Source organism: Pseudorca crassidens, chromosome 19 (genome assembly GCF_039906515.1).
Source record: "Pseudorca crassidens isolate mPseCra1 chromosome 19, mPseCra1.hap1, whole genome shotgun sequence".
NCBI classification, from domain to species: Eukaryota; Metazoa; Chordata; class Mammalia; order Artiodactyla; family Delphinidae; genus Pseudorca; species Pseudorca crassidens.
The window spans coordinates 3,291,097-3,306,107 of record NC_090314.1 but is presented as its reverse complement, the minus strand read 5'-3'; the positions used below and the strand labels follow the sequence as shown (position 1 = coordinate 3,306,107).

The window sequence follows — 15,011 nt, the reverse complement described above, 5'->3', positions numbered from 1 at the left end:
TATGTGGTGGGGGCTGGGGGAGGGATGGGGAGTGAGGGCTTAACGGGGACAGAGTTTCAGCCTAGAAGATGGAAGGGGTTCTAGAGAGGGATGGTGGTGATGGCTACACAACAATGTGAATGTGCTTAATGCCACTGAACTATAATCTTAAAAATGGCTAGGGCTTCCCTGGTGGCGCAGTGGTTGAGAGTCCGCCTATCGATGCAGGGGACGCAGGTTCGTGCCCCGGTCCAGGAGGATCCCACATGCCGTGGAGCGGCTGGGCCCGTGAGCCATGACCGCTGGGCCTGCGCGTCCGGAGCCTGTGCTCTGCAGCGGGAGAGGCCACAGCAGTGAGAGGCCCGCGTACCGCAAAAAACAAAACAAAACAAAACAAAAATGGCTAAAATGGTATATTTTGTTACACATATTTTACCACAGTTTAAAAGCAAACAACAACAACAAAACATGTTTTTGCCTGGCTTCCAGGAGGAAAAAGGAAGAGAAGACGAAATCAAGAGACAAGGCTGCCAGAGCTCATCGGACACAGTCCCCCCTGGAGCCCCAGAGCCTCACAGCCCAGTGGCTCCACCTGAAACTCAGGGCCCTGGATCCCCCTCTGGATGAGGAGCTTCTTCAGGAAAGACTTCTAGTGACCCCAGCACCTTAGCTTTACATCAGTCCCCAAAAGCTCAAGGAAAGTGGCAGAATTTGGTAAACAAACAGGCAGAGCACAGAGGGAAAAACAAAAGCAGAGGAGAGAGAGAGGCAGCAGCCTGGGTTTCTAGATTCTTCACTCTGTCCACTCCTGAAGAAACAGAGGCGCAGCCAAACTATTCAGGCTCCCACTTGTCTGTGAGGCTGCCCTGAGCCCACCTCACCTCGGCCTGCGTTTGAGATTTTTTTTTTCCTTTTTTGGGCAATTTGCCTCTCCTCCACACCCAACGGTTACAGGGTATGTGGGTGTATCGAGAAAGAAATTTCCCAAAAAAGGAAAAGTGACTCCCGGAGGTTAGTCCCATCTCAGAGCTGCCTGGAAGAGAAGGCAACAGTCACCCCGGGAGCCAGACTAGCCTGAGGCCCCAGACCCAGCAGAAGAGCCCACGCAGGAGGGCCCCTCGATACAGCCCTCCAGGCAGGCGCTGACCCGGGGACTGCAGCCCTCCTCCTCCGGGCCTCCTGGCCACCACGATGCCCCTCCGGGTCCCCGCCCTATGCTCTGGAGCGCACTCTCCCTTCTGCTGAGGAACCCTAAGAGCTTCGATGCAAAGCGCACCTAACCCCCCCCCAGGAGCGCCCAGGCCCCACCCTCTCCCCGCGCTGAGACAGAGATCCTGCAGCAACGCACTTACAAACGTTTACGAGGCCTGTGCTACCCAAACCCCAGGTCAGACAATACGAAGGTACCAAAAACGTATCCAAAAACTATCGGGGGCCCAGCACTGACGAAAAAAGGTCCCATCCGGTAGGTAAGATAACATTTAAGCAAATGAAAACAAATAGTAATACTGTATAAAAGTCCAAATAACAATTTGAAACAGATTGTCACTAAGTGTTAAGGTCCCAGCCATAAAACGCTAATTTATTACATGCAGTAGATTCGCTGGGGAGGGATGGGGCGGGTGGGGGAAGGGGGAGAGCTAAAGCTAAACTTGGCAGCAGTGGCACGATCAGCAGTGGCTACCGGCTGCTCAGAGCTGCTGCTCTTGGAGACCAACACCAAGATGGGCCTATTATACAGGTACAGAGGTCTGAACTGCCCTGAGCTGCCACAGGAAGCGGTGCCTATCCACTCCCCGGCAGAGAGCCACACAAGCAGTTCTGCTGGCCCTGTGGTCGTCTGATGTGCAAGAACACCCCACAGAAACCCCTCCCCACCAGGAACAGGCCCATTCCTATTCCAGGCGCAGCATGCACCATCCCAGCCAGCAGGCTAACCCTGCCCATCACCTCCCTCACTCCCAGGAAATCTGAGGGGTAGGGCCTTCTGAACCTTTTAAGAACCGGGATGATAGCAAGTCAAACAATTAAAAAAAAAAAAGTAAGCCACGGACCAGGTCACACAGGGTCTCTCAGCCCAGCACTGTGGACTTGGGGCCGGATCACCTTCTGCTGTGGGGCCATCCTGGGCATCACACTCTGTTTCGCAGCACCCTGGCCTCCACCCACTAGACGCCAATAGCACCTCTGCACCCTCGTGCAGCTGTGAGACTCAAAGATGACTCCAGACACTGCCGGGCAGCCCCGGGAGGCACAAGGTGCCCAGTTGAGGACCACGGCTCCACTTCTAGGTACTCAGAGAGGAAAATTCTGGCACGGCTGGAACTTGGTTCACACACAAGTCTGCACGCATGGTGTTCTGCTCCAGGTGGAGGCGGGAGTCTAGGCTTCAGGAAAACTGGCCTCTGGGTTGGGGAGCGGCCACGAAGAACAAGGCCTGACGCAGACCACGGGGTGGGAGAGGCCGCTCCAGCCCCACAAGGAGGAGCCCACCCGCAAGCCCCCACGGCAACGGCCGCCAACGCCGACCACCGAGCGGCCGGCACCTGACCATCCCTCAGTAGCCTCCTCGCGCACACGGCCCGGAGGCTTCCTCAGAACTTCCCCCACGGGGCCTTCCTAACGCAACAGGGAAAACCACGCCGCTCTAAAGGTATTTCAACACAACTGCTACTCTTTCCTGTCACTCACAGAAATGATGCCCCTTCACCTCGGGAGGGCCGTGTCCCTGCACTGCAGTCTGGGCCACAGAGCAGCACCGGTCAGTCTCCTCATCCCCACGGGGATCTGCCAGAGTGACCTGAGCCCATCCCTCCACTCTGGGCACCCCGAGCACCCTCTCCGCAGCCCCGGTTTTCCCGGCTTCCTTCTTCTCCATGGCTGGCACGTCCCACCTCCGCCCGAGCAGCACAGGACGGGCAGGTTGTGGGGAGACCGGAAGGCACGGCCGGGTGTCGCCCGCGGCTCACAGTCCCAGTCGTGCAGGAGCAGCTCTCGGACCAGCGTGTGCTGTGCATTTGTGCCCAGCAGCCGCCCTCAGGCTCGTGCAGCTGAAGAGAGCCATGGACTATAGCGGACTCCAGCGGGACCTAAAGGAAGATTTCCTGACGAGAAGAATCAGCCTCCAAGCCGAGTCCAGAAAATTCTGTTTTTTGGGCTGGTTCATGGCCCGGCCCAGCCTGGATGTCATCCAGTGACCTCCAAGGCCCCTTCTCTATGGTTAGTCTTTGCGGGACTTAACAGCAGTCAGACAGGCACAGGGAGGACAAAGTAAACCTCCAGGCAGGTCGGAGCCCACCTCCCGCCCCAGGGCGCCTGCTGACATGACGGTCAAGTCAGGAGAACACAGAGGGCAGTGCTGAGTCACCAAAGGAAATGAGTGTCCAGGTGAATCCGCCCCACTGCTCCTGCCTCTAGTAAATTCTACCACCACCGGTGGCACCAACCCAGTCGCCTCAAACTACTCTGGACCACAGACGTTTCCACGGCAAAAACCCTCTGTGGACCACCCACGTTGTACAAATATGCTCATCAGAAAGAATGAAAAAGAAGAAAATTCTTTTTTTGAAGGAACCAATGAGGCAAAACAGTCAACACAGAGCTAGGTATCATACCTATTAATTCCCATTCCTAGATATCATACCCATTAACTTGTCCCACAAACAAAATGGAAAACGCATCACAAAGATTAAGACCCCACATGGAAACGGAAACACCGATGGCCTGGTCACGTATCAGCTGTGATAACCACCGAACATCCAAGTGTCCCAACAGACTACAAGGTGCTGTGCTCACACTTCCAGAACCCTGCTCTCACCCCTGCAGCAAGGAAATGAACTCTGAAAGGGGTAGGGTCAACCTGTCTTACATGGTGTGAACAGATGTTCTTGGACAGTCCCAGTTTAACAATGCTGCCCACACAAAGGTACGCACGCACACACACACACACACGCCAATGGAACAGGAAAAGGCACTCAAAGCTTCCACCATCAATCCTTTATAAAGCTTGGAACTCAGTCATACTTTAGATTAGTTAGGACAGACTGATCTCCTTTAGAAAAAAGTCAGGAGACAAAATGGGTGGGAAAAGAAAAGCCAGAATATTCTACCTGGTTGGTAAATACTCATCCAGCCCAGGAAACAAATCAGGTGGGTGACAGGACAGGATGGAGCCCGTACACCCTGGCTCAGTGACCAGAACACTAACCCTGTGGCCAGGAGACCTCTGAACATCAAATACGATGAGTGACACCAATTCCAGCAACGGACCTGAGAGGAGCCCTGCACTACGCACGGATCCGCGGGGGTCAGCTGGCACCCGCCCACCCAGGGCGGCCGTACCTGCTCCCGCGGGCCCGCAACCTCCTCCGCTTCTCTCTAACCAGGCGCTCCTACCACCCTGAACAGAAGTGACTTCCTCCCTCACCGTGACTCTCACCCGTGGCCACTGAAGGCGCCTCGAGGCAAAGGTCGGGGCTGTGAGGGCTGCTGCAACCAGCTGCCACACGGGCTTCCACATCTCCAGCCTCCCGAGCAGAAGCCGAAGCAAGAGCACACAGCTGCCACAAGGCCGACACCACCGCGACGAAGGGGCCTGGCGAAGGCCGGGGCAGGAGAGCGGAGGGGCGGAGGAGGACACTCACCATCTCATCCAGGGCGTAGCGCAAGAGGCCGTGCTCGTAGAGGATGAAGAACCGGCGCTGCCATTTCTGCAACGGAACACAGAGGGTGTCGGGAGGGTTCTGGCCCGTCTCCACTTGCCGAGCCCCTGCGCCTGACAAGCCTGCCTCTGAGGCACGCTGGCTGCACAGCTTCCATTTCTGGGGCCCAGGGGTAGAAGAACAGTGCCTCGTCAGCCAGGATTGGGCCAGTGGAGAGGCCCAAACCACCCAGTGTGTTCCCAATCACTGAGATTTTAAAAGATGCCTGATCTAGTTTAATCTGTAAGCTCCTCAGAAAAAGGAGCAGAGGCAATGTCTGGGTCACCTTTTTGTATTCTTTATGTACCCAGCACAGAGCTCATTACTAATAATGTGTCAATATTAATTTGATGAATTACCTGACATGACATGGGATAACCTGAGAATGCCGAGCACTGATTCCCCACTTTTGAAAAAATCTGGAAAAATGGTATAAAAGGGTTGTTCCAGTGACCCACAGGGAGGTTGAAAAAGGGAAAAAGCCAGCCGGGCACCAGTATTCACTGAAGGGGACAGAAGTAACAAAAATCAAAACTGAGGAGGGAGGCCAGTGGGAACAACTCTGACATCCAGGGAGGGAGTGACCGGCAAAGGGTGCCCCTGCCCCCTCGCTGCCCTCCACCCAAAGGCTAGGCCACCAGGGGCTGATGGAGGTCCAATGGCACTGACAGTGGAATGGAAAGGCCCTTCCTTTTTGTGGGGGGGAAATGTCTAGAACGTGAGACTGCTGGTCCCCAAATCCCAAAAATCATCATGAAGATCCGTGACCTATTTTCAACATTTCCAAAAGCCCAACAAAATTCATACTTTTACTGGCAATAAGGCCACAAGAACTAACTAAAATATCATGTCTCTTTGCTTTGGGCCAGAATTATATCATTTGTAATAATGATTTTCCCATCAGAAGCTGAAAATGGCAATTCTGTATGACCTAAATACAAAAGAGGAAAGAGGGCTGTTCCCTGGTTACTGCAGCCACTGGAACACAGTCGCTCTGGCTGTCCTCACGCCTGGGTGGCAGGAACAGGGCACTCACATGGCCTTGCAAAGAGGACCTGTAGAGGCTGGGCCACTGGACTCTTCCCAAGAAATATTTCCAAGGCTATTTGTTGTTTTTAAAATTAAAACCCATTCTGGAAGGAAGCCCAAAGATCCCAGATACAAAGCAAGTTCTGTGGGGTACCAAGGCCCCACCCCAGAGTGTAACATTCAGGCTGGGGGCAGCAGAGACCCAGAGGCAGGGCAGAGGCCCTGGGGAAGGGGGCAGGCGGCAGTACCTGGAGGAAAGCGTGTGGAAAAAGAAAGCATGTTTTAATTGGAGTCAAATCCAAAGGGGCTCCCTGACAGAGGAACAAGCCACTGACCCGGGACGATTCTGGTTTGACCATCTCGCTGCTCCAGCTGAGACCTGGCCAAGCAGTAGCCTGTGGCCAGCAGGACCCACCCGGGGCTGGGTGCCCAGGAGAGATGGGACGCAAGCAAAGTTGGCCCTTAAGGCCTGCCTCCCCTCACTCCTGCTCACCTGCTGAGCTCCCAGCTGGGGAGGAAGGGAGGGGAAAGAGGGGGGGCTACAGGAAGCAGAACATTGGCCCTGAAAGAACTCGGACCCTAATTAGCATAATGCAAATGTGCGCTGAACTGCCCTTAGGTCTTTTCCATTTAACTGTTTCTAGAGTGGAGCTGACCCACAAAACAGGTAGCACCATGCGAGTGCATCTCTTTTGAATGGAGGGCGAGGCATAATAACTACTGGGACCTGCAAGTTCACCAAATAGGTAGGGGTTCCCTGCTGATCCGCCATCCCAGGATCCACCATTCAACCCCCCATCTCCGTCCTCCACTCGGTCAATCTGCCTTAGGTGGGCCTCTCTCTTGGTGAATTCTCCACCCAAGAATTCACTCTGATGCCCTTACCCGAGATCGGTGCACTGGGTTATCAAAGTCAGTCCCATCTGGAGCCAGGAGCAGCCAGCCACCATAAATGGGTTTTGCCTGGAGGAGAAAAAGGAGGGCAGGTCATCAGTGGCCTTGGACAGTTTCAACGGTCAAGTTAATGACAAGCTGACAAGCGCTCGCTGGAAAAAGAATCCACCTCTGCTCCACACACTCCATGCATCCCATTCCCCAGCCCCAGGCCAAGTTGCCAAGAGAGATGTTGGAGAGCCTCCTGGCAGGTCTGTAGCATCTGCTGCGGGAGAAGAATGCAAACCCAGCAAGAGTCTGAAACACCGCAGAATATAGGAACTCCTAAGAAACAGATACCTCCCCCTCAAGTTTCTTATCAAGCCACCAGGATCAGGGGAAAATGGCATTTTCTTCATAACCATGCGAGTGCCAATATGTGCAGGCACTAGGGATATCATGTGACCAGCACAGTCAAAGCCCCTCATCCTGATGGTACAGAACAGGGCCTGGGAGCAGAGACACTGCTTTAGCGATCATCATTAGCACTGGCCAAAGAATCACCAACTCGCTGGTTGTATGACCCTGGGCTGAAAACCCTTCGAGTTTCTATCTTCCCGTTTGAAAGATGAGAGTGATGATAATTAATCTACACCTCATGAATCTTATGTGAGGACTGAAGAGACAATCCAAGTAAAACACAGCCCAGCACAGGAATGCAATACAGTGCGGCTACTGGGGAAGAGTCTGGCAGTTCCTCAAAAGGTTAAACTCAGAAATCCCTATGACCCAGAATTCCACTCCTAGGTATATACAACCCCAAGAAAACTGGAAGCAGGTGCTCAAGTAAAAACTTGGACATGACCGTTCACAGCAGCACTATACACAATAGCCGGAAGGTAGAAACAACCCCAATGTCCATAGCAGATGAATGGATAAAGAAAATGTGGTCCATCCAAACAATGTAACGTCATTCAGAAATAAAAAGGCATGAAGTACTGACACGCTACAACATGGTTGAACCTTTCACTTAAAGACGTTATGCTTTAAGTGAAAGAAGACAGACACAAAAGACCACAAACTGCATGATTCCAGTTATATGAAAGGTCCAAAATAAGGAACTCCACAGAAGCAGAAAGCAGATGAGAGGTAGCCAGGATGTGGAGGGAGCAGGAAATGGGGAGTGGCTGCTAACAGGTATGGGGTTTCTTTGGGGGTGATGAAAATGTTCTGGAATTAGACAGTGGAGTCAGCTGCATGAACTTGTGAGTACGCTAAAAATTACTAAATCGTATGCTTTAAACGAGTGAATTTTGGGACTTCCCTTGTGGTCCAGTGGGTAAGACTCCACACTCCCAATGCAGGGGGGCCAGGTTCGATCCCTGGTCAGGGCACTAGATCCCGCATGCCTGCCACAACTAGGAGTCCACGTGCTGCAACTAAGACCCGGAGCAGCCAAAATAAGCAAGTAAGTAAATAAATATCTTTTAAAGAGTGAATTTTATGGTATATGAATTATCTCAAAAATTGCATGAGAAAAAATAAACCTGAGCACAGCATGTGGCCTAAAATACTTAATAAATGCTGGCTATTTTTATATTTTTTATATCCAAAGCATCCCCCTGGCCCCCCAGATACTGGCAGTAGGAGTTCAACAGGAGCTAAAAGATAAAGACAGACACTCAAGACTCCACCTCCCTTTTTTTAGCCATACCCAGCTCCTGAGAAAGGGCTGGGAAAGGCACAACCAGGCCAATGTGTCCACTGCCCTTTGGAGGGCAGCAACACAAATTAAAGCCCAAACCCTCTGCCTGCTATTTACACACATAGACTATCTCCGGGTAAGCCCTAGGGGTCCTCTTAGCATGCTTTTTATTCAACATTTCCAAACTGGGAGGCCCTGTCACACCACCTCATTTTGAAAAGCTGTGTAGTCTGTGACTCACAGAGGGAAGGTCACTTGCCAGAGGTCACAGAGCATGGGGGGTGAGCCTCTTTTCTTGGCTTCTGCAGGGTCCTCAGGCCCCCAGGGGAAGCACTGGCTTTTCCCTGTGAACAGAAAGAAGGGCTTCGGGCAAGGGGTATGGAGTCGGCTGAAGGAAAGAAGCGAGACTGGCGTTGATGAAACATGGGGGGGCTTCCCTGGTGGCGCAGTGGTTAAGAATCCGCCTGCCAGCACAGGGGACGCGGGTTCGAGCCCTGGTCCGGGAAGATCCCACGTGCCACGGAGCAACTAAGCCCGTGCGTCACAACTACTGAGCCCACATGCCACAACTACTGAAGCCCGCACGCCTAGAGCCCGTGCTCCACAACAAAGAAAAGCCACAGCAGTGAGAAGCCTGCGCGCCGCAAAGAAGAGTAGCCCCCGTACCCTGCGATTAGAGAAAGCCCACACGCAGCAATGAAGACCCAACACAGCCATAAATAAATAAACAAATTAATTTTTTAAAAAAGATATACTAATGTCTATAGGCAGGAAAAAACATTAAAAAAAGAAAAGAAAGCAAGCAACAGGGGAGTGGGTGCTGGCAGGGGACCAAGAGTTAGAGGGACATGACTCAGAAGGACCATGGGGTGTGTGGAATGAAATGCTGCCTGGGAAAGCAGAAGCAAAGAGAATAGAGGTCTGTTTTCTCAGCAAACACCAGCGGCACCCAGCCATCCCCCAGGCATGCGAGCACACTTGGCCTCTCTCTGCACACAGGACGGAGAGGTCTGTGCTGGGGGACGACCCCATGTGTACCCCGGCCAGGTGACTCCCCCACATGGCCGCTGGGCCTGCAGTTCCCTGACCTGTAAAATCAGGAGGTTAGACCCCAAGGCCGTGTCTCCTCCGTTTCTGTCTGGCTTTGATCGTACATCACCCTCCTCATTTCTGGCTGCAGGGCTTTGGGGCGACTTCACATTATCAGCTACACCTACCTGCCCTTTCCTCAAAAGGGGCAGTGGGAGACCTGCGACTGGCACAAGTCCCTCAGAACCTGGCCCGAAATCAGCATCGTTATTCGCTCAACAACCATCTACTGAGGGAGCCTGCCAGCATCCACCTCACTTGGCCAAGACTTCCATATACGGATCACCCCAAAGGGGACCCATCTCAGGTGGGCAGGTTGTCCTAAAAGGTGGGAAGGCTGGGCCAGTAGAGGGCACAGGGCAAGAAACAAGTACTCTAGCAGCCTGGGAAGTGGGTAACGTTCCACAAGAGCACTTACCAAGGCAAATCCATAGTGACAGAAGGCAGACGGGGGTTGCCCAGGGCAGAGGGGATGGAAGGATTGTGGGGAGTGACAGCTACAGGGTTTCTTTTGGGGATGATGAAAGCATTCTAAAATTGATTGTGATGAGAGTTGCACATCTCTGGGAGTATACTAAAACCATCAAATTGTACACTTTAAGTAGGTCAATTGTATATGGTATGTGAAGAATTATCTCAATAAAGCTGTTTAAAAAAAAACATTTACAAATGTTTGTAAAGCAAACATGTAAGGCAGTGGGGAAGCAGAGATAAATAAGAAACTGCTCCTACCTTCATGGGTTCACAGTCCACAGGAAATGTAAACTAATGAGTCCTTCTCCCAAAGCCAAGAAAAGCCAAGTCTAAGGAAGCGGGGGGGGGGGGGGGGGGGGGGGGAAGGTTGCGGGGGCAGGGATTCGCTACGTAAGTTTTCAAGTGACTCTGTGCTCTGCGCCCCCCACCCCCAGCCAGATTTGGGAAACTTCAGTCAAAGAGACAGGGACAAAAGTTTCCAAGGACAATGAGCTGGTCCCCTGGTTTGTAGCAAGCGAGCTAGAACATACCAGACAGCATCCAGAGGGAAGCCCAAGGCAGCAGCTCAGGTCTGCTGGGGCCGGGAGTGGGGCAAAGGGCTAACAGGGCAGACTTGGCGTCCACAGCTGGGTGACGAGAACCTCCAGATGTCCAGTGCGCAACGCTAGGGTCGTCAGGGGACAGGAAGGTACCTGCCACCCTGCACTGCCATCCAAGCAAGCAAACAAACAGGGAACAACCAACCTGTGAGAAGGAGGGTGGCCTGGGGCAGAGAGGACTCGCTGGCACGGGCACAGCTAAAGTGAAGACAGAGGCAGGAGCCCGTCTACCAGTGCAGCGCGGCTTGGCTGCCGCCCTCCTTCAACTCATCAGCACCTGGAACCCCATCCACAGGCCTGGAGAGCCACACACCAGGACACCCCGCTCTCTCAGGTAACCCCACAGGCATGGAAGGGCGCCCCAGAGGAGCTGCTGCTCCCACTATTTCTCAGACTGTCTAAAAATGGCAACAGCAGACCCAGCCATGCCAGTGAGTCCAGAAACACCCACCACAGCCTCTGTCCCCATGGGAGAGGCTCACAAGCAGACAGAGGTTTTGTAGGGCAGCATTCCTCCCTCTCTTGCCTCATCTTTTCTGGGGCGGGGCGGGGCCTCTGACAGGACCGAAGGCACCCTCTTCCTGGGAGCCCCCCAAAAACCTGACGTACAAACTGTGGCAACCCCAAAGGCGGCTGGCACAGGAAGTGGGCTCTAGAAACTCTTAATGGTATGTAGTTCTGCTGCTGTTTTCTGGCTGGGCAGCTGGGGTTTTACTTTAAGGGGCAGCGGGAAAAGGAGAAGCAGGTAACTCTTGTCAACACTGAGGACCCAAAAGATGGGACTGAGTTCTGCTTCAGGCAGGCCACCTGGGAAGAAGCACCAGACCTGTGCAGAAGTCACCACCTGAGAGCACCCGCTGAGCCTCTTCCCTTCCGATTAAACTGAGCCATGCCCTGCAAACCCAATAAACCAGAGGCTACGCTTCCGGCTGATCTCTGGGAAGAGACTGCTGGTGGCCTAGGCATTCTCCTCAGCCCAAAGCCCTTCTGAAAATGGTCACTGGAAATTTCTGCTTCAAGATAGGGTAGATGTAAATGTTCCCTATGCCTCCCACTAAGTACAAATAAAACCCTGGACACTGTATATAAGACAAACCTAAGAAGACTCGAAAAGATGGAGAGTAGAAGGCAGAGGGGCTGGGAACCTCGAGACCCAAGGAACCATACAGAGGTGTAACGCCCTGGATTTCTTTCTGCCTCACTGTCCCAGACTGGAGTCTGGAGGAGGGGCAACTTGGAAGTGCCAACGGGCGCAGACCAAAAACACAGAAGCCCCAGTAAAGGCCCTATCTGGCTGAAGAACCGGGGAAGAACAACTTGGCAAGACAGAGAACTCTTAGACAATAACTGTCCTACTCCAGCCGGACACCAAAGAACAGAGAGCCACACCCTCACCCCCACCAGCAGAAGCCAGACTTCCCTTTGCCGGCCAAGAGGCGCCCCAGCACCCCTACCAGGGAGGTGTCAGGCAGTCAGGCAGGGAGCTGGGACTTTCAGCCCCACCCAGCAGTAACAGGTCTCCTCCCTCTCCCTCCTGGTACAACGTCAGAGGAGGACACCTGGGGAGCTGAGCCCCACACCCTGCATCGGTAACAAGGGATCTCCTGCCTCAAGTATCACTGGAGCCCAAGTGAGGAGCCAGATTTCTACCTCCACCTAAAAGTAAAAGGCAGCAGCCCTGCTTCCCCTGCTGCATCAGTGTTAGAAAAAGCCGACTGAAAGAGAAGGAAGGGTCAAACACAACCTGCAGTCACCTAATGTGACAAAAAAATGTCCAGATTTCAATTGAAAAATCACCATGATACCAAGAACCAGGAAGGTTGCAAACTGAATGAACGAAGACAGATGCCAACACCGAGGTGACAGGCATGTCACAGTTATCTGATGAAGATTTAAAACAGCCATGCTAAATGGTTCAACAAGAAATTATGAACATGCTTGGAATAAACAAAAAACACAGATAGCCTGAGCAAAGAAACAGAAGCTATAAGAGCCATACGGAAATTCTGAAACTGAAAAATACAATAACTGAAATTAAAAGTTCAATGGATGGGCTCAACAGCAGAATGATGGGAACCATGGAATGAATCAGTGAGCTGGAATACAAAAGCACAGAAATTACCCAATCAAATAACAGAGAGAAAACAGACTGAAAAAAATAAATAAGAGAAGAACAGAGTCTCAGGGACCTGTGGGACTATAACAAAAGATCTAACATTTGTGTCATCAGAGTCCTGGAAGGAAAGAAGGGTAGGGTACAAATATACTCAGAGAGAGAATAACTGAAAACTTCCCAAACTTGGCAAGAATGGTAACCTATAAATTCAAGAAGCTGAGTGAACTCCAAAGGATAAATCCAAAAAAATCCACACCAAGACACATTAAAACAAATTTCTGAAAACTAAAGCCCAAGAAAAAATCTTGAAAGTAACCAGAGAAAAACAACAGGTTTTGGATAGGAGAAACCAAATATAATGATTTGGGCTTAACCACAAAGGCCAGAGGGAAGTAGCACAATACTTTTCAGGTGCTAAAAGAAAACAACTGTCAACCCAGAATCCTGTAACCAATAAAAATATCTTTCAGGAACAAAAGGGAAATCAAGACATTCTCAGATGAAGGAAAACTAAGAGAAATAGTTAGCAGACCTACATTTACAAAATGGTTACAGGAAGTTCTCTAAACAGAAAGGAAATGATAAAAGAAGGAAACCTGAGTAAGCAAAACTACCTGTAACCAGGCCTTCCTTGAGTTTTCTAGATTATGCTTGATGAACAAAGCAAAAATTATAACACTATCTAATGTGGTTCTGAATCATGTAGAGGAAATATTTAAGACACTTACATAGGGAATGGTAAAAGGAGGTAAAGGGAGGTACTCTCTTTACTTGAACTGGTAAAATGACACCACCAACAGAGCGTGTAAGTTATGCATATACAATGAAACTCCTAGAGCAGCCACTAAAAAAAATCTACACTGAAAAAATCACCATAGATAAATCTTGAAATTTATCGTAAAAAAAAAAAGAAATTCTAAAAAAACCCCAAAAGATCAAGCAGGAAGAGAAATAAAAATCAAAGAGGGGTTTCCCTGGTGGCACAGTGGTTAAGAATCCGCCTGCCAATGCAGGGGACATGGGTTCGAGCCCTGGTCCAGGAAGATACCACAGAGCAACTAAGCCCATGCGCCACTACTACTGAGCCTGTGCGCGAGAACCCATAAGCCACAACTACTGAGCCCATGTGCCACAACTACTGAAGCCCATGTGCCTAGAGCCCATGCTCTGCAACAAGAGAAGTCACCGCAGTGAGAAGCCCACACACCACAACGAAGAGTAGCACCCACTTGCCCCAACTAGAGAAAGCCCTCGTGTAGCAATGAAGACCCAATGCAGCCAAAAATAAATAAATAAATTTATTTAAAAAAAAAAAAAGATAACGAAGGACTATTACAAACAATTCTACAAACTTTAACTTGACAACTTAGATGAAACGGACCAACTTCTCAAAAAACATAGACAATCTGAATGACCCTATAACTATTAAAGAAACTAAGTATGTAATTTAAAAATTCCCCAAAAAAGAAATCTCCAGGCTCAGAGGGTTTCATTGGAGAATTCTACCAAATGTCTAAAGAAGAATTAACACCAATTCTACACAGTCTTTTCTAGAAAAAGAAAAAGTAAGAAACACTTCCCAATTCATTTTATGAAGACAGTATTAACTAGATATCACAATCAGACACGATACCAAAAAAGGGGACAAAAAAGAACAACTATGGACCAATATCCCTCATGAATATAGATGCAAAAATCAACAAAGAATTAGCAAATAGAAGTCCGCAATATATTTAAAGCATTATACACCATGACCAAGTGGGGTTTATTCCAGGGATGCAAGGCTGGTTTACTATTTAAAAATCAATCAGTGTTATCCACCATAATAACAGGCTAAAGAAGAAAAATTCTGTGGTCACATCAATTAATGCAGAAAAAGCATTTGACAAAATTCAACACCCATTCATTTAAAAAACATGAACAACAACAAAACCCCTCAGAAAAGTAGAAATAGAAGGGAACTTCCTCAACTGACAAAGAGCATCTACAAAAAACCTAGAGCTGACATTATACATAATGGTGAAAGACTAAATGCTTCCCCTCTAAGATCAGAAACTAGGCAATGTTGTCCATTCTTAGAACTCTTATTCAACATAGTGCTAGACTATCTAGCCAGTGCAATAAGGCAAGTAAAGGAAATAAAAGACACAGATTGGGAAGAAGAAATAAAGTATTTACAGATGACACAACTGTCTATGTAGAAAATCACAAGGAATCTATTTTAAAAAAAGAACTCCTAGAACTAGTGAGTTCAACAGGTTATAGTATATAAGATCGGTATATGAAAATCAACTGTATTTCTACGTATTAGTAATGAATATGTGGACACCAAAATTAAAAATAAAATACCACTTGCAATTGTTAAAAAAAATGAAATACTTAGGTGTAAATCTAACAAAACATGTACAGGAACTGCATGCTGAAAACTACACAATGCTGATGAAAAA

The 15,011-nt window shown here is 50.0% G+C and overlaps 1 protein-coding gene across 9 annotated transcripts in view; it reads right to left on the bottom strand.

The window, feature by feature from the left end:
* Positions 1–15,011, bottom strand: part of MPRIP (myosin phosphatase Rho interacting protein) — a 129,687-nt gene that overhangs the window by 89,064 nt on the left and 25,612 nt on the right. For 6 of the 9 annotated variants that reach the window (XM_067717662.1, XM_067717659.1, XM_067717658.1 and 3 more), the window contains exons 2-3: positions 6,594–6,671; positions 4,623–4,799 (exon numbers count right to left, since the gene is read on the bottom strand). In XM_067717662.1, the coding sequence (XP_067573763.1) occupies positions 4,623–4,799; positions 6,594–6,671 (255 nt within the window). The remainder of the gene's footprint in view (positions 1–4,622; positions 4,800–6,593; positions 6,672–15,011) is intronic. The other 3 variants (XM_067717656.1, XM_067717665.1, XM_067717664.1) reach the window with 1 other exon arrangement.